The sequence below is a fragment of the Mandrillus leucophaeus genome, unplaced genomic scaffold (assembly GCF_000951045.1).
Source record: "Mandrillus leucophaeus isolate KB7577 unplaced genomic scaffold, Mleu.le_1.0 Scaffold329, whole genome shotgun sequence".
In the NCBI taxonomy this organism is placed as follows: domain Eukaryota; kingdom Metazoa; phylum Chordata; class Mammalia; order Primates; family Cercopithecidae; genus Mandrillus; species Mandrillus leucophaeus.
In genome coordinates, this window is record NW_012103465.1 from 3,260,700 (window position 1) to 3,281,217 (window position 20,518).

Here is a 20,518-nt window from a genome sequence, read left to right on the forward strand (position 1 = left end):
CGGGCCACTCCTCTAACACTGAAGATCATAATTCAATGTGAGATTTGGGTGGGGATACAGAGCCAAACCATATCAATTATATATAAAATTTTTGAAATTTTATATTTCTTCTTGTGCTAGTTTTAGTAAATTGTTTTAAAAGAAACTTCATTTGTTTTTAAATTGGAGAATATTCCTATTGTCTTTTATATGTTTCAATATTGTAAGCTCTGGTAATATCTACTTTTTGATTCCCGATATTGTTAATTTATGTTTTATCTTCTTTTTTTCTTGATCAGTGCTAGTGTTTTATCAATTTTAATGCTTTTAAAAAGCCAACTTTTTACTTTGCTTTTATTTTCTTTTTATTTTTCTCTGATTTCTGCTCTTAAGTATTTTCATTTTTATGATTTTTGACTTAATTTGTTGTTCCGTTCACAACTTCTTGAAATGAAAATTTATTTAATAACATTGTTCAGCCTTTCTTCTCGTGTATGAATTTAAGATTATGAATATCTTAGTATACACTTTTACTGCATTTTACTCATTTTCATTATTGATTCAAAATATTTTTTAAGTTATTCTTTGTACCATGGGTTCTATGAAAGTATATTGATTAATTTACAAATATATCGGGGTTTCTAGTTTTTTTTTTTCTGTATATGCTGTGATACTTTTGTTAGTGGTTATATTTTCCACGAGAGATTTTTAATTTAGGTGCCATTGGCAAATTTCCATTAACTCAGATGCAGAACTTCACATTTTTCAATGCATACATGAGTTTTTTTTTGTTGTTGCAGTATTAATAATAGCATAAATTTATAAAATATTAAGTAATCATTGAATGCAAAATATGTCCTATTTTGCAACTTAATATACTTTTTATTAGGTTGGAAGTAAAGTAATTGCATTTTTGCTCATACTTTAATGGCAAAAACCACAATTACTTTTGCACCAGCCTAATAATGAGAATTATTATTATTATTATATTGTCTTTTTTTTTTTTGAAGTGGAGTCTCACTCTGTCACTCAGGCTGAACTGCAGTGGTGTGGTATTGGCTCTTGCAACTTCTGCCTCCCAGGTTCAAGCAATTCTCCTACCTCAGCCTCCCAAGTAGCTGGGATTACAGGCGTGCGCCACCAAGCCCGGCTAATTTTTATATTTTCAGTAGAGAACAGGGTCTCACCACATTGGCCTGGCTGGCCTGGAATTCCTAACTTCAAATGATCCGCTCGCCTCAGCCTCCCAAAGTGCTGGGATTACAGGCATGAGCCACCATGCTTGGCCCTAATAATGAGAATTCTTATCAAACTGTTTACACAGAATAAAATGAATGGGTAATGGTGAAGCTGAGTTTCACATTTTTATGCAATATTCTTCAGTGTTCCTATTTGTTCAATACTTTTAAGAATTATATAAATTTTTTATGGTCTATGCAACATTGAGTCAATATTATGGGTCCCAAATATATAAAATGTTTGCTTGTTCCATTGTTTATGTTTTGAGTACAAATTATATTTTGTATGATTTCATTAAGAATTGGTTGATAATTCTATGGCCTAACATGTGGTCTACTTTCTAAAATATTCCAGCTTCATTTGAAAACGTTATGCATTCTTCAGTTGTTTGGCATTTGCTTTTGATTGCTTGTATTTCTCAGTCAAATGTAGGAAGTGGAGCTTAAGAAAAGGGCTGGCAGTTTTGGTGATCAAGGAGGAGAAAGTATGAGATAGTTGTCACGGATAGTGGGAGAGTAAATGATCTAAAGAAATATAAAATGATAGTTGAGCAGCACTAAGGGCCCATTTGAGTATGAATCTAAAGAGGGACCAATCTGAATGCATGTGTTTTCATCAGTGAGTTTTATATGTGTGGGTGAAGCTCTGAGTAGACAGAGATAAATTGAACTCTTTTAGAGTTTCTTTGTTATCTTTGGTGTTTGGACCCTTAGCTTTGATTTGTGTCAGTAGTTTTTAAAAAATTAAATGTTACCTTCTCTCAGCAGATCTTTTTAGTATGAACCCAGGCATCTTTAACACCAATAAAATTTCTCCTATTATTTTTCTTCCCTGTGTTCTCATTCTTCCTGCATCTAGAGCTTCTCTTTAGAATTGTACTCCCTGGATTGATCCTCATATTTCTTACTTGTATGATCATATTTTTTTCTTTCTGTCTTTGTCTCTTTCTGAGTCTAGGAACTGGGAGTTTGTCTTGACTGTCTTCCAAATTACTAATTTAGTCCTTTGAGTTGTATTATTCAACTCTTTCACTGAATTGTCATCTATCTTTTTTTCTTTTTTCTTTCTTTTTTTTTTTTTTGAGATAGAGTCTTGCTCTGTCACCCAGGCTGGAGTGCAGTGGCCGGATCTCAGCTTACTGCAAACTCCGCCTCCCAGGTTTATGCCCTTCTCCTGCCTCAGCCTCCCGAGCAGCTGGGACTACAGGCGCCCGCCACCTCGCCCGGCTAGTTTTTTTGTATTTTTTAGTAGAAACGGGGTTTCACCATGTTAGCCAGGATGATCTCGATCTCCTGACCTCGTGATCCGCCCGTCTCGGCCTCCCAAAGTGCTGGGATTACAGGCTTGAGCCACCGTGCCCGGCCTCTTTTTTTCTTTAATGCATAGAGAATGTATTATGCATAGCCACTTGCAAACTTTAACATGCATGATTAGAGCAGCATTTTATATAACAGTAGCACATAAGTTGGAACAACACAAATCTTAAAATAACTGGAATGAATGAGCAAATTGGGTGGCCCAAGGCTCAGACATCAGCAGGTGTTAAACACCTGTGGGAAAGGAAAGAGAGAACGATCCATTTATTTTTTCTATAGGAAGTGCAAAAGAGGCAAAACTAAGAAAAATACTGCTTCATGATAAAGAATTAAGCCATAAAGAATATCCACAAAATTGTGTATAGTGGGTACATCTGATATAGAATGGAAACAGAACCAGGATAGAGCAGCACAAGAACACTATGAAATGCCCAGGCTCTCTTCATTACTAGTCAGGACTTTAAAAAAAATTTGGTAAACTTTTTTTATTCTCTGCTCCTTTTTCATAATCTAGTGATGCTTTATGTTTTTAAAATATTCTTAAATCTCTCTGAGAATACCAAGAAAGATTTTAAACCAAGTTCTCTTCCCTGCATTATCTGTTTCTTCTGGGGTCAGTTGTTTTCTGGTCCATTTTGGTCTTACTCTTTTATGCCTACCACCCCTGCCCCATCTCCATCCTAACTGTATAATAATCTTTGATTATCATTGCATATTTATGCTTTTTATGTGCATGCAGACAACTGTTTTTATGCTTATAGATGCCTTCTTCTGTACATTTTTTTTTCTTCAGTTAAAAGAATTTTTTTACAGTCACAGTCTTGCTCTGTTGCCCAGGCTGCAGTGAAGTGGCACCATCCTAGCTCACTGCAGGCACAAACTCGTGGACTTAAGCCATCCTCCCACTTCAGCCTCCCAAGTAGCTAGTACTACAGGTGCACACTACATGCTGGCTAATTTTTAGATTTCTTTTTTGTAGAGGCAGGATCTCGTAATGTTGCTGGGGCTGGTCTTGAACTCCAGGCTCAGGCGATCCTCTTGCCTTAGACTTCCAAATTGCTGGGATTGGAGGCGTAAGCCACAGCACCTAGCCTATGTATGTTTTAAATAGAGTCTGTTTCCTCTACTCTGTCATTCTAATCCTATCTACTTTTGATCTTCCCTTTAAATTTCTGATTTGCTGATAGCACCTTTTCTTATTTGTCAGAGCTGTCATGAATTCGTTTATATAAACTGTTAATTTTATTCCTTTTACCTATTGTTGTTACCTGTTTTACTTTTATATTTATTTTAAACCCTACCATACACTGTTATTATTCATGCTTTAAACAATTGTCAATTGTCTTTTTTTTTTTTTTTTTAGACGGAGTCTCGCTCTGTCACCCAGGCTGGAGTGCAGTGGCATGACCTCCGTTGCAACCTCTGCCTCCAGGGTTGGCAATTCTGCCTCAGCCTCCTGAGTAGCTGGGATTACAGGCGTGTACCACCATGCCCGGCTAATTTTTGTATTTTTAGTACAGACCGGGTTTCACCACGTTGGCCAAGCTGGTCTCGAACTCCTGACCTCAGGTGATCCACCTGCGTCAGCCTCCCAAATACTGGGATTACATATGTGGGCCACCATGCCTGACTGTCAATTGTCTTTTAATACATTTAAGAAATGAAAGAATAATAATATTTTAATTCCTCACATATTTACTATTTTTGAGCTCTTCATTCCTTTCTGTAAACCTGAGTTTACATGTAATATTTCCTTTAATCCAAATGATTTTCTTTACTAGTTCTTGTAATGTGAGTTTGTTGGTGATTCTCTTAGCATCCATTTATCTGAAAACATATTTGTTTTGCCTTGAATTTTGAAAATTCTTATTTTTTATAATACAACAGATCCAGTAGTATGAGAATTATTTTTCAGGATTATAGAATTCTAGGTTGACAGCTTTCCCCCACTCCCTTTGAGTACTTTGTCTTCTGGCCTCCATTAGTTCTGAAGAGATGTCAGTTCTGTTTCTTGTCTTGGTTCTCCTGTATGTATGTGACTGCTTTTAAGATTTTCTTTTTGTCTTTGGTTTTTAGCAGTTTGGCTATAATGTGAGTAAGTATGGATTTATATAGATTGGATTCAGATGAACTTTTTGGATTGGTGGTTTGATTTTTTTAAAACAAACTTGGAAAACATTTAGCCAGTATTTTTTCAAGTATGTCCTCTGTTCCACTTATGTGTATCAGACTTTCTTGCTCTTGTTGTTGTTCAGTGGTGTGGTCATGGCTTTCTGCAGCCTCAAACTCCTGAGTGCAAGTAATCCTCCTACCTCAGCCTCCCAAGTAGCTGGGACTACGGGCACACAGCACCATGCCCAGCTAATTAAAAAAAAATTTTTTTTTCATAGAGAAGGGAGGGGTCTTGCTATGTTGCCAGGGCTAGTCTTGAACTCCTGGACTCAAGCAATCCTCCTGCCTTGGCCTCCCAAAATGTTGGGATTAAAGGCATGAGCCATGACTCCTGGCTTAGATTTCTTGATATTGTAGAGTTTATATATGGCTTCTTTACCTTCATGCATTATATTAATTTTTTACTGTAAATTCTATTACATATGTATCATAGTAAACAAAGTCTTTAAATTCTAACATTTGGGTCTGCTGTGGGTCCATTTCTATTATATATATATTTTTCTTTTAACTCTTCCATTTTTCTTTTCATGTTTAATTAGTTTCAACTGACTATTGTACATTGTGGGTGATAGTGTAGAAACTCCAGATGGTGTGGATTTCAATCTTTCTCTGAAGTAATGAGTTTTGTTCTAGCAGGCAGTTAAATTACTAGCAGATCAGCTTGATCCTGGGGAGGCTTGGTTTTAGGCTTTGTTGGGACAGGTCTATTTCAGTTTTGCCATTAGTTCTGGTAAGTGGCTGTTATTCTTCCAGTGTGGCTTTTCTGGAGTTTCAGTGGAAAGCCTGAGATATTTACCAGTTCCCTCTAACACTAAACCCTGACTCTCCAGGACCAGATAGCTGTTGAAATCTCTTCCCAGTTCTTTCAGATTTCTAGCTATTACCTCTCCCTGGGCTTGAATTTTCGTCCTATGGATGGGGATTCGGAAGTCAGGCCCCACTGACTCCCATTTTCCTGAGATTTCTGCCCTCAATTTTTAGCTTTTCTAGCAGCTTCAAACTTCATTCTCTGATACTTTCACCCAGTAAGACTGCAGCTTTTTACAAGAGCTCTGTCCCCTCCTCTGGCCCCTGCCTGTACAGAACAGAATGTGTGTGTAGTTGTCTCAGGATGGAAGAAGAGTAAGTGTGGGCTTCATTCAGTATATTCCCCTTCTTTCAAGGGTCATATCCCCCCTGATTTGTATCTGCTTTTGTTCCCTTGACAATGCCTTCAAATGGTGTTTTTATAAATATATATTTTTAAAAAGTTTATCATTGTTATCATCAGGAACATTGGTATAAACTACTCTCTCATTATCAAAAATCTGTGTGTTAAAAATTGCTTAAAATTGTTATTATTTATCATTTCCTTGGTGTTTGGGGCAGAAGAGAATGCACATGATTTTTCTGAACTTCTCATTAAGGGAGGCAACCCAGCCTTGGTCTGGAGATCCTGAAGTTATATTGTATGTGTAATAAAATAATTATTTTGTTATTTTTATGAGCATAGCATTAATAAATTAAATATTTAGTAAGATTTGTATCTCAGGACTTTTCTACCTGCTAAGACTATATTGTTCAACAAGGCAGATGAGGTTCTTTGTTGAGTTATTATAAGGTATTGAAGCCTATAATTTAGTAGTGGAAAGAGCACATAGCAAGAGTTGTATGATGAGGTTGGAGAGGTAGGCAGCAAACAGATAATGAAATTTTAGTCTAAACATTCGTAAAAAATGAGGGTGGCTCCTGTGTGGAGATTAGGTTACTGGGAGGCAAAGCAGACTTACAGAAAATAGTTAGGAGGACATTGCAATAGTTCAGGAAATAAATAATAGCTGTTTAGTGTATGATGGTAGTTGTGGAGAAAAAAGCCAATGGATGGATTTGAAATATAGTTTGGAAGTAAAACTATCAGTACATATTGATGGATTGGATATAGGGGTGAAAGAAAGAGAAGAATAAAGGTTGACCAAATTCTTTTTTGTCTCAAAGTATGAAAGCTTGTTAAGACCTCTTTTCTGTTTGTATTTTCTTTCTTGCTCAGTAAGAAAACAACCCAAAGCACTTTTTTCTAATAACTTATATCTTCTTCTTTTATAATAAAAAAATATGAGTGGTCTTTAGAGTACAATACAAAATTCTTTTACATTTTACCTCACCATATTTACTTTTACCAAAGTAGTATAAGAATAATTGTAGGAAAAACATAGTTTATCTACTTAGACTGTGAAATTTTGGTATACTAAAAAAAAGTAAATCAAAATGGTTATATCTTGCAATAGAATGCAGAATCACACGGATATTAAAGGTAAACATACTTCAAATGTATTTTATATTCTTGGCTTCTTCTTCAGACCACTCCATTGCCTTTTGGGACATTTCTGTGGAAAAGTTGAGAAGCACTGACCTATCTGAACCTTCCAATCCAGCCAAACTTGTCTCTACTTTGTTCCAGGAACATACTGTGTACATTCCTCTTTCCATGTTTTGCATGCTTTTCTCCCTGCCAATAATGCCCTGTTTTTCATTACTTGTCAAAATTCTATTTTTCTTTTAAGGTTCAGCCTATGTTTTAATTATTGTGTGAAACTTCTAAAACTTTTCTTTGTTTTTAGTAATTATGATCATTTTCTTCTTGTCGTTTTGTAGCACTTAATTTTTAAAATTTATTTTGTACTTAGATAACATATAATTTACTATAAATCATAGATTTTTAAGAGTTAGGAAGAACAGTGGAAATTTAATTAATTTTATTATACAAATGAGGAAGATGAGATTCATTTGTCATGTAACTAGTTTGCAATAAGAAAGGGTGAAACTTATTTTTGGGTCTGTTGGCTCCCAGGTTAGTAATTTTTCTAATCTACTGCATTACTTCTTCATGTATATTTATTGATCTGAAAAGCTGTGTCTCTTAGAATTATGTAGTATATGAGTAAAGTTTGAAAATAACAACCTTTAAAATGTGATATTTGAGGTACTGGTTTTTGAGTGTATGTGTACAGATTGACTGAAATTTATTATAACTTGTATTTACTCTTTCTTTTTCTTTTTTTTTTTTTTTTTTTTGGTAGAGACAGGCTCTCACTATGTTGCCCAGGCTGGACTTGAACTCCTGGGCTCAAGTGATCCTCTCACCTTGGCTTCCCAGAGTGCTGGGATTACAGGTGTGAGCCACTGTACCCAGCCTCTTATTTACTCTTTATTCAACAGATTTATTTATCAACACATGTTGATGAAACTTAATTATAGCTTTTATATACTCTTCATTTATTCAACAACTTGCATGTGTCAGAGAGTATCCTGGGCACTGAATGCAGTAGTAAATAATACATTAAGGTTCTTACCTTCAGGAAACTTTCATTCTAGTGGTATGAGACAGTGAGCACAATCATAATCTAATCTATGGTGGGAAAACATCAGAACAGCTGTGGCCACTTGAGTGGTCGGAGCAGGAACTGATGGAGAAGGGGCACGAAAGAACTTTTTGGGATGCTGATAATTTCTTAGGGCTTTGGGTTACATAGGTATATGCAGTGTCCAAACCTATTGACTGGTACACTTAAGATTTGTGCATTTGATTGTATTTAGGAGGGAAAAATCCTGTAAAACTAGAATAGATGTAACTTATATGAGAGTTATCAAGGACAATATGTTAAACACCCATGAAACTACCACCCACCCCAGGAACTAGAACATTGCCAGCAATTTGCACTTACATACATGTTTCTCCCTAGCTATCCTCCTGTCTATCTTGCAGGAGTATTTTGGGATTAACATTTCCTTGATTTTTTTTTTTTTTTTTTTTTGCTGGGGGTAGGTTTAACACATGTATATGCCTAAACAATGTACTATTCAGTTTTGCTTGTTTTTGAAATTTAGAAAAACGGTATTTTACAGCTTGCAGTTTTCTGTAACTTACTGCTTTTACAACATTGTATTTTTAAGATTTACCCATGTTGCATAAAGCTATAGTTCATTTATTTTAACAACTGAGGAACAGATTCTATAGTATAAATTCACAAAAGTATTTACCTATTTTCCTGATAGTTTGGGTTGTTTGCAGTTTTTGCCATTGGAAGCTGAGGTGCAATGAATATTCTTGTAATGTGTTTCTTGGTGTAAATATGCATGAGGTTTGTGACTAGATGAAGAATTGTAGCAGTTCTCAGAACATGGTCTCTAGAGGATACCTGGGTATCCTAAAAACCTATTCAGGGTTTAATGAAATTAAAATGATTTTCATCATAATGCCAAGATGTTAAATGTCTTTTTCATTGAGTTGACATATACACAAATGGTATAGAAGTAATAGTGAGTGAAACTGCTGGCACCTTAGCACAAATCAAAGCAAAGCAGTAATGCTGGCTGTAGTTGTGATCATTGTATTCTTTTTTTTTTTTTTTTTGAGACAAGTTCTGACTTTGTTACTCAGGTTGGAGTGCAGTGCGGTGGCATGAGCACAATCACTGCTTACTGCAGCCTCGACCTCCTGGGCTCAAGTGATCCTGTTGTTTTCTTTCTTGTCATGTACTTCCAGGAAAAGAAAAAAGCCAATTCGAGTCACTTAATTCTTTTGATTCTTTTTCGTAGAAAAGCATCAGTGCATTTTCTAAATGACTGAATTCATTAAAATTCAGGAAACATTTACTGAGTGCCTATGGAATTCTGGGGTATGTGTGTATGTTTAAGGCAGTGTGATTTCCAGTTAACATCCTTTCTGTTCTAAACACATGATTGCGTCGTATTAAAATATAAAAAGAGAAAAAAGTATCCTGAATAAAAATAGATCAAGCTGAACATACATATAGATTATAAGTGCAAAATAATGAGTGTGGTTAAAGCCTATGCCATGCTTGCTGGGTTTCCTGTACAGAAATAGGCACTGGAGACAGTTTTACTCTTGTGGTACAACATGGACGACTAGAGACAGGTCCATGATGTTACTTCTACTGCCAGCCATTGCTTCCCTCCAAATAGACTATTGGAAGGGGAACCTCCCGCCAAATGCTGCCTGTTGCTATAGCTTTGGATAAGTTGCAAGCTTAGGAAGATGAAATGACATGATTTAGGAACTCAAGGATAAAGCGAAGTATCTCCTGCCTTGTGAGTGACTGGATCTGCATCGTATCGGATACCTCTTCAAGGCAGGAATTTTAACCTGCTGTTATAAGACCTGGTTCTATATATATAGATAGCCCAGGCAGGCTAAGTTGTGGCAGGCACAAATTGTTAGATGAGTAGGGTGACCACAGACTGTGTATGTGTGTGTGTTGAGGGTGAAGTGAGGAATGGTGCAGTAAGCCTGCAAACCAAATTGCAAAATATATGAAGAAACGCAGTGCTAAGAAAGATAGTCAACAAAATTAAAAATTGAAAAATGAATTTTTTCCTGATAGAATTTAAAAATGTAAGTAAACCCCTAATTGAAATGTAACACACAAACAGGAAAGTATGCTACTCATAAATGCACAGCTTAACAAATTTTCATAAAGTGAACACACCTTTGTTAACCACTACTTAGATCAAGAAATAGAATATCACCAGAATTACTGGCAGAAGGCACCCCAGAGGTCTCCCTGTGCCTCATGCCAGTTATTCTCCATGCCCTCCCACTATCCCAACCCTGCCAAGCTAACCATTATCCTAACTTTTTCACCATGAGAAAGAAATGGAGGGATATGGAAGTGAGCTTGAGAGGCTTCCATGGTCAGTGAACAGTTCAGGTAAAATAATTTAGAGGAAATAACAAAGAAGTAGCATTTGACTTCATAATAGCTGAGAATTTCCTAGAATAAAAAAAAGACATGAATCTTTAGATTAAAAGTATATTGTCACTTTTGATAAAGAAAAATCAACATCAACACCTTTCCAAAAATATTGCAGAACATTGCTGCTAATGCAAACAAGTTTTAAACTACTTGAGGTAAAGCCAAGATATGTAGGAGTGATAGCAGACTTCAATATTTATGTTAATAGATACCACAAAACAATGCAGTAATATCTTTAAAGTTCTGGGGTAAGAAAATTATAAATAGGATTTTGAGGGTGAGGGCAACAAATTTTTTTTCAGAGACTACAACTTAAAAACCCACAGAGCCTCACTGAAGGTTCTACTAAAAGATACATTTCAGCAGGAAAAAGTGAGTCCAGAAGGAAGACCAAAAACAATGGTGAGCACAAAACAATCCAAAGTCAATGGTGAGCACAAATTGATAAAATTCTAGCAAATTTACTCCTTACTGCTAAGAACTTCATTTTAATTAACTTTCTATCTTTTCAGAAAACCAATTCTTAGATTTGTTGATCTTTTCCATCATTTTTATAGTCTCTATTTCGTTTATTTCTGCTCTGAACTTCATTATTTCCTTCCTTCTGTTAACTTTCGGCTTTGTTCTTCTTTTTCTAGTTCCTTGAGGTATAATGTTATGTTGTTTGACATCTTTCCTCCTTTTTGATGTAGGTATTTATTGCTATAAACTTCCCTCTTATAACTGCTTTTGCTGCATTTAATATTGACTATTATAAGATACGATGTAATAGATTTCAAGGAATTATGTATTTTTGAACAAATTAATTCTTTAAAGTTACATATCCAATCGCAGATGAATTTCAAAACTCTTGTAGTTTTATATCTGTTACAGTAATTGCAAGGTTTTGTTGTTTTGATATATTAGAAGTTCTAGAATTGTTATATCCTCTTGATGAATTAATCCCTTTATCATTATAGAATCACCTTCTTTGTCTTTTTACTGTTTGTGACTTAAAGTCTGTTGTATCTGATATACCTTTGCATGGAATATCTTTTTCTCTCCCTTTACTTTCAGTCTATGTGTATCTTTAAAGGTGAGACAAGGTTTTATAAGTAGCATATAGTTGGGTCATGTTTTTTAATACATTCAGCCATTCTCTATCTTTTAAGTGGAAAGTTTAATCTGTTTACATTCAGGTTTATTCTTGATATGTGAAGGCTTATTAGTGTCATTTTATTAATTGATTTCTGGTTGTTTTGTAGGTCCTTTGTTCTTTTCTTTCTCTCATATTGTTTAGCATTGTGGTTTGTTGGTTTTCTATAGTGATAACATTTGAATCCTTTCTTGTCTGTGTGTGTTTGCTTTACCAGTGGGTTTGATACTTTCGTCATCTGTTTTTCATAATGGTAGTAATTGTCCTTTTTTGTTTGTTTGTTTGTTTCTTTTTTGAGACAGGGTTTTGCTCTCGTTCTGTCCTCCAGGCTGGGGTGCAGTGGTGTGATCATGGTTCATTGCAGCCTTGACCTCCATGGTCTCACGTGATCCTCCTGCCTCAGCCTCTCAGGTAGCTGGGACTACAGAAGCCTGCCACCATGCCTGGCTAATTCTTTTGTTTTTTTTTTGTAGAGATGTGGTTTTACCATGTTGTCCAGGCTAGTCTTGAACTCCTGGGCTCAAGCAGTCTGCCTGACTCAGCCTTCCAAAGTGCTAGGATTATAGGCCGGAGCCACTGTGCCTGGCCCTGACATTGTTCTTTGACTTCCAAATGTAGAACTCCCTCAAGCATTTCTTGTAGGTCTGATCTAGTAGTGTTGAATTCCCTCAGCTTTTGCTTGCTTCAGAAAAACTTTCTCCTTTGCTTAATGAAGGATAATTTTGCTGGGTATAGTATCCTTGACTTGCAGGGTTTTTTTCTTTCAGCACTTTTTTTTTTTGATTTCTTTATTTTATTATACTTTAAGTTCTAGGGTACATGTGCACAACATGCAGGTTTGTTACATATGTATACATGTGCCATGTTGGTGTGCTGCACCCATTAACTCGTCATTTACATTAGGTATATCTCCTAATTCTATCCCTCCCTGCTACCCCCTCTCCACAATAGGACCTGGTGTGTGATGTTCCCCTTCCTGTGTCCAGGTGATTTCTTTGTTCAGTTCCCACCTAGGAGTGAGAACATGTGGTGTTTGGTTTTTTGTCCTTGCGATAGTTTGCTGAGAATGATGGTTTCCAGCTGCATCCATGTCCCTACAAAGGACATGAACTCATCCTGTTTTATGACTGCATACTATTCCATGGTGTATATGTGCCACATTTTCTTAATCCAGTCTGTCACTGATGGACATTTGGGTTGATTCCAAATCTTTGCTATTGTGAATAGTGCCACAATAAACATATGTGTGCATGTGTCTTTATAGCAGCATGATTTATAATCCTTTGGGTATATACCCAGTAATGGGATGGCTGGGTCAAATGGTATTTCTAGTTCTAGATCCTTGAGGAATCACCACACTGTCTTCCACAATTGTTGAACTAGTTTACAGTCCCACCAATAGTGTAAAAGTGTTCCTGTTTCTCCACATCCTCTCCAGCACCTGTTGTTTCCTGACTTTTTAATGATTGCCATTCTAACTGGTGTGAGATGGTATCTCATTGTGGTTTTGATTTGCATTTCTCTGATGGCGAGTGATGATGAGCATTTTTTCATGTGTCTGTTGGCTGCATAAATGTCTTCTTTTGAGAAGTGTCTGTTCATATCCTTTGCCCACTTTTTGATGGGGTTGTTTTTTTTTTTTTTTTCTTGTAAATTTGTTTGAGTTCTTTGTAGGTTCTGGATATTAGCCCTTTGTCAGATGAGTATATTGCAAAAATGTTCTCCCATTCTGTAGGTTGCCTGTTCACTCTGATGGTAGTTTCTTTTGCTGTGCAGAAGCTCTTTAGTTTAATTAGATCCCATTTGTCAATTTTGGCTTTTGTTGCCATTGCTTTTGGTGTTTTAGACATGAAGTCCTTGCCCATGCCTATGTCCTGAATGATATTGCCTAGGTTTTCTTCTAGGGTTTTTATGGTTTTAGGTCTAACATTTAAGTCTCTAATCCGTCTTGAATTAATTTTCATATAAGGAGTAAGGAAAGGATCCAGTTTCAGCTTTCTGCTTATGGCTAGCCAATTTTCCCTGCACCATTTATTAAATAGGGAATCCTTTCCCCATTTCTTGTTTTTGTCAGGTTTGTTGTTTCATTCTCTCCTGGCCTGTAATGATTCTGCTGAGAAATCTGCTGTTAGTCTGATGGAGCTTGCCTTAGAAGTGACTAGACACTTTTTTCTTGCTGTTTTTAGAATTCTCTCTTTGTCTTAGACTGTTGACAGTTTGACTCTAATGTGTTGTAGAGAACCTGTTGGAATTTTCTTTTTGGGGCTCTCTGACCTTCTGTATCTGGATGTCTAAATCTCTTGCTATACTTGGGTAGTTTTCAGCTATTATTTCATTTACCAGGTTTTCTATTCCTTTTGTATTTTCATTGTCTTCCAGAATACTGAAAATTCTAATATTAGGTTGCTTTATGGTATCCCGTATGTCATGCAGGCTTTGTTCATTCTTTTTTTTTTTAGTTTTGTCTGTGTTATTTCAGAAGACCTGTCTTCAAGTTCAGAAATTTTCTTCTGCTCAATTTAGCCTATTATAGATGCTCTAGAATGTATTTTTTATTTCATTAAATGAATTCTTCAGTTTCAGGGTTTCTTGTTTTCTTTTTAAATGATATCTCTCTCTGGTAATTTCTCATTCATATCCTGAGTTTTTTTTCTGGTTTCTTCTTATTGTTTATCTGTATGCTTTTGTATCTCCCTGAGCTGCTTTAATATCATTTTTTAAATTCTTTTTCTGGCATCTCATGAATTTCTTTTGGATTGGAATCTTTTGGTAGAAAATTATTGTGATCCTTTGGAGATGTCATATTTCCTCTTGTTTCCATGTTTCTTGTGACCTTACACATCTGGTGTAATAGTCACTTCCATTTTTTTGTATTTGCTTTCATAGGGTAGGACTTTTTCCTGAAGATTTGTTTGGGGTGTTGGTTGGCCAGGGCACTTTGGGTTTGAATCTGAGTGCATGCAGTAATGTAGTCTCTGTAAGATTTTTTTTCCTCTGTAAACAGCATCAGTGGTGTCTGTGATTTCCTCAGTGGCATAGTGTGTGGTTGTGAAGGCTGTGGTGAACTTTTGCTGGGGATGGTGACACCAGCTGGACCGATCCTCAGTCCTCAGTGGTGGCAGCAGTTGGACAGCCATGCCTGTACATTAGCCCCAGGGTGGCTTACATTAGTAATGGTATTAGTGGGTCCAGGCAGTCCAATTTTTGGGTCTCCAGGTAACTTGTTTGGGTACCAGCAGTGGCAGTGATGGGCTGGGCAGCTGAGTGGGTCCACAGGCCCCTGGGCAGTGAGCATGGCATAGGCCATGTCAGTAGCAATGGTAGGACAACCTCTGGCTCTCCAATTGTCTGTGCTTATGTTGGCGGTGACAGCAATAGGCTGGGTAGGCAAGTCCCAAAACCTGCAGGTGGCAAGTGTGAGTGGGAACCAGCTGTAGTGGTAGTGGCAGGTTGGGTGGGTCACATCCTCAGACCCCCAGGTGGAATGCTCAGTTGACACTGGATGTGGACAAACTGGTGCGATCCCAAGGCCCCCAGATAACATGCTTGGGTACTTGGCAGTGTGGTGCTGAACTGAGCAGGATGAGAGTATCCTCAGGTCCTCCAGTAGTGGGAGCAGGTGCTGTTTATGGTGGGCAGGAGCAGGATGATTTCCAATTTCCTGGTAGAATGTACAGGTGGGGGCGGCAGTGGCTGTGCTGTGCCCTGATGCTGGGGAGGGGTGGGGTTGCTCTCAGTGGGAGCAGCTATAGGGAGCTGGCTGGGGAGTGTGCACTGCAGCTGCAGGTGGAGTCTGCAGATGTGATGAAGCTATACTCAGGGTGCATGTATTTTGACACTAGTGGCAGCAGCCTGCAATGGTGGCAGCTGTAGGTGGTAGAGCTTGTCCTCAGGGCACATACAAATGTATGGCAGCCCTTCTGCTGGGAGCAGTGGGGTTACTGCCAATGGCTTGTGCTTTGGTCCCATAGGCAGCAGCCAGCAGTGGAGGTAACTGTGGGTGGAGGATGTCAGTGGGGCTCTAGGGGTGTGGATATGTGGGGGCTATTGAACTCCAGGGTAGGATGCATTCTGGTGGGGGTTGGGCTTTAAAAATGTCACTGTGCTGTAGCTGCTTAGGAATCGGGGGTATGTTGGATCAGCGTAAGCTCCCTCTCTAAGGCATTGTCATTGTGCAGTCTCCAGGCAGCTCCTATGTTACTCCCAGGGCCCATGAAAGTTGAAGGGCTCTCTTGTGTCTGGGATTGCAGGAATTTGTGGTGAAAATGTGTGCCACTGGGAGTCTCTCACTTACTCTTTCCCCACACTGTGCAGGCTCTCTAGGCTTCCGGCTGATCCTGGCCGAGCAGGCTGTCCCACTTCCCTCTCCTTCCTTGCTTTAGGTGTTTTCTATCACTTCTCTGTTGAATTTCAGTGTTCTCTCTTAGACAACCTATTCGAAGTGTGATTATCTGCTCGCTACTTCGGTTCTTCTTTGTGGAGGAGGCTAGTACCAGATACTTCTAGTCAGCCTTCTGGGCCCCTGTTCCCTCAATTTGAGATCTCTTCTTCTGTTGTCTGTAACTAAGTTTAATGCTTGTTTGTTCATGTTAGGAATTTATATCATCTTCCTCAATTAGGTTGTTAACTGGAATTTTATAATCTTTGTCCACAGGAAGTTTAAAATGTGTGATTTCTTGCATTGTGCTTTGTATGTAGTAGTACACGCTATTTATCCAGCTAATGGATTTGACAGCCATTGCTGTCAAGGAGCAGTCCTTCTTTGTATATGAAGGATGCCGTATCAATATTATTTACATTTGTAACTTTATTTATTTATTCATTCATTCATTCATTCGTTCATTCATTTTTGAGACAGAGTCTCGCTGTGTCACCCAGACTGGAGTGTGATGGAGTGTGGAGGCTCACTGCAGCCTCAACCTCCCAGGCTCAAGTGATTCTTCTGCTCCGCTCGGAGAGTAGCTAGGAGTACAAGTGTGTGCTGCCATGCCCAGCTAATTTTTTTTTTTTTTTTTTGTTTTTTTTTTGTAGAGACGAGGTTTCACCATGCTGCTGAGGCTTGTCTCCAACATATGGGCTCAAGCTATCTGCCCACCTCGGCCCCGCAAAGTGCTAGGATTACAGGTGTAAGACACTGCGCCCAGCCCATTTGTAACTTTATTGTTTTCTCTTACAGGCAAATATTCTGAAAAAGACTCTGCATGGGAATGGCCTGCCTTACTATGACAGAAATGGAGGGAACATCCACATCTTCTATATATCAGAATGGTGATATTTCTGGAAATGCCAATTCTATGAAGCAAATAGATCCAGTCCTTCAGGTGTATCTTTACCATTCCCTTGGGAAATCTGAGGCAGATTATCTGACCTTTCCATCTGGGGAGTATGTTGCAGAAGAAATCTGTATTGCTGCTTCTAAAGCTTGTGGTAAGTATTAAAAAACAGCCTTTTCCTTTTTAATCCATGTATTATTGTTTTAATTATGCTATGCTAATACTAGGTACATGCATTATATATATATATATTAATGCTTGTATGTCTGGTATGTGTGTTTTCACATGCATAGACAATGAAAGTGTTACTGGAGTACAACTTATGGTGAATCTGCTTTGGGCTAGGTGTCAAAACAAACTTGATGGCCATAAATGTTTGCTGAGTATTCTTTATAATTACATATATAATTACATCCTGTCATGGGCTATCTCATGACATAACTTAATGTTAAAGCTAGATCCTGAGAGCAACATGAAAGCAAAGAATTAATGTTTTGAAATATGTATTTGATTTAAAATCTTGATTAAATGGTTGACAAACCATCATTTTCTTCTAGTTAGCTTCTGAAGACCTTTGCCAGTCTTTCCTCATATATATATATTTCTCACATCTTTGGTGTATCTTGAAATCATTTTTACTCTTGAGACCTGATTGTATTATCTGTGGACCAAAACTATGAACCAGAGAACTCTTTCTGTAGAGCTAACACATTTTACTAGACCACTGAGGTTACTATAGAGCCTATTATCATGGTATCTCATTTTTAAATGTTCTTTTAATAGAAAGACTAGTTGACGCATAAGCTTTGTTTTGAAGAATTGTAATATGATTTTATTTGTAGAGGTAAATTAAATGTCTAATATAGTATTTATAAGAATGTATGATGACATCAATTTATTCTGTTTAATTTAAGATCAGTACAGGTCAGAATAGCCGTTAACTGTAAGTTGGAGGAAGCTAGGTACATTTCAAGTTCCTTGTAGCTATTTTGAAAAATACAATACATTGTTGTTAACTATAGTCACCCTACTCTTCTGTCAAACATTTGAACTTGTTCCTTCTGTCTGTATTTTTGTGCCCATTAACCAACGTCTCTTCATTTCCCCCTTCCCACCTATATAACCTTGCCAGTCCCTGCTACCAATCCACTCTACCTTCATGTGATCAACTTTTTAAGCTCCCCTCACACATGAATGAGAACTTGTGATATTTGTCTTTCAGTTCCTGGCTTATTTCCCTTGACATAATGACTTTCAGTTCCATCCGTGTTGCTGTGAATGACATGATTACATTCTTTTTTATGGTGCCGTTGGGCCCCAGGGGAGTACGCATTCTGTTGTGAGCTGGGCTTCCAAAATATCACCTTGCTGTAGCTGCTTAGGACTCAGGGGGAGTGTGGGACCCAGAGTGAACTTCCTCACTGGAATAGGAAATGCTTTTGTGCTGTCTCTGGGCAGCCCTCTATGTTAATTTTTTGTCCTGCAAGGGTCTAGGGTCTTTCCTGTGACTAAAATTGCAGGGATTCACAGTAGGAATGTGGACCATTGGGCATCTCTCACCCTTTCCGTATGTGGAGTCTCTTCCAGCTTCTTGCCACTCCCGGCAGAGCAGGCTGTCTTGTTCTGTCTCCTTCCTTGCTTTTCTATTGAATACCAGTGTTCCTCTTGGATAATCCACTCAAAGTGTGATTATATACTCATGGTTTTAGTTTTTAGTGGGGGAAGTGGATATGAGAGACCTGTAGTCAGTGATCTTGACTATATTGTAAAGTCTGTATTTTTTGTTGTGTGTAGTCTCTGAAATCTCTGATCCTTTAGCTTGTAGTAAGATTTTAGCTTGTAAGATTTTTTTAGCTTGTAAGATTTTTCAGCTTGTAAGATTTTTTTTAGCTAGTCAGATTTTAGCTTGTGAGATTTTAGTTTGTAAGATTTTTAGCTTGTAAGACTGATTTTTAGCTTGTAAGATTTTTTTTTGACAGATTTTATTGAATTCCTAGAGCCAAAAGAAAATAATAGAAAAGAACAACTCTTTCAGTCTTTGCAGATTGGCTCTATGTTGGGGCACTCATTCAGTGTTTACCTAGTCCATTTACAACTCTGCCTTAGCCTTCCCTTCCTGCTTGTGCTGACTCTAAAGAACAGCTTGAGGTGAAAGCTTAGGGTCTTTTCTTCTCAGTGCCATTCCTTGGGCATGCATGTGGCTTTTCTACTCTCCAATACATAGTGATGCTTTTCAGTGCCGTCATTTCCCAAAGAAACTCTCCTCTCTCGTGTCTTTTTTGGTTTTCAGTGTGTTTTCAGTGTGTTTATTGTTTGCCTCAACTTTAGGCCTCTGCCCCAGGTTGTTCATTTGCAATGTTTTCAATGAATGTCTTCTGTGTAGCTGCTTTTCTGCCCCGAGAAAGTCCTGAATTAAGTGGAACATAGGTGTGCTCTTTGCATCATTTCTTCAGTCAGTCCCCAGTCAGGTCAAAAGAGAGAAAAACGGTTTTTTGAGATTAAGGTCAGCTCTGTTCACTCCAGAGCCAGGGACCAGAGTTTCACACTGGGAATACCAAGTGCCATCTTCAAGACTTTGCTTAACTAGGGTTAACTAGGGGGAGTGAAGCAGGGGTTGCTAGGCAGGATGTGGGGGTAGTGGGTGGTTAAGGGAAAGTAAAAATGCTGCACAACTTTCCTGCCATTTTTAGTTGCTGTTTTCTTGATTCAGCATTTATCTGATTGCTGCATATCTTTGCCTATTTTCTATAGTTTATATGAAGTTCATTCTGACGGTTTTTACTCATTTTTTCCCCCCTATTGCTGTGGAGAAGGATAGGCCCTTGGAACTACCTACTCCACCATATGCACTGATGTTACTCTTTTACTTCTATAATCATGGAAGTAAAGTTTAAGATTTTTCTATCTATATTGTTGAGATTACCCTTGGTATCGTCGTCAAACTAAATTCACAAAATGTGTCAATTTCTCTGTCCCTTCTTGGTCTATTCTCTGTGATAGTATACTTAAGATGGAATTGTCTTTCATGTTTGATTGAACTCAAATATAAATCTTGTCTGGGCCTGATGGTGGTTTTTCTTTCTTCTTTGTTATGCTTCTTCCTTCCCTTCTTCTGTCTCTTTCCTGCTCCTTCTTTCTTTTCTTCTTTTGTTTAAGTGGATAGAGTCTGTTCCCTTTTTTTAATGGGTATTTTAAAAAATTATTATTATACTTTAAGTTATAGGGTACATGTGCTCAACATGCAGGTTTGTTACCTATGTATACATGTGCCCTGTTGGTGTGCTGCACCTATTAACTTGTCATTTACATTAGGTATATCTCCTAATGCTATCCCTCCCCTTTCCTCCCACCCCACGACAGGCCCCAGTGTGTGATGTTCCCCTTCCTGTGTCCAAGTGTTCTCATTGTTCAGTTCCCACCTATAAGTGAGAACATGTGGTGTTTGGTTTTTTGTCCTTGCGATAGTTTGCTGAGAATGATGGTTTCCAGCTGCATCCATGTCCCTACAAAGGAAACGAACTCATCCTTTTATGTGGCTGCATAGTATTCCATGGTGTATATGTGCCACATTTTCTTAATCCAGTCTATCATTGACGGACATTTGGGTTGGTTCCAAGTCTTTGCTATTGTGAATAGTGCCACAATAAACAT

General features: G+C 37.8%; 1 protein-coding gene across 2 annotated transcripts in view; it reads left to right on the top strand.

The window, feature by feature from the left end:
* JAK2 (Janus kinase 2) overlaps positions 1 to 20,518 on the top strand; it is a 160,056-nt gene that overhangs the window by 22,375 nt on the left and 117,163 nt on the right. For both annotated transcript variants that reach the window (XM_011988377.1, XM_011988376.1), the window contains one exon: positions 16,771 to 17,021. In XM_011988377.1, the coding sequence (XP_011843767.1) occupies positions 16,796 to 17,021 (226 nt within the window). In that variant the 5' untranslated portion in view covers positions 16,771 to 16,795. The remainder of the gene's footprint in view (positions 1 to 16,770; positions 17,022 to 20,518) is intronic.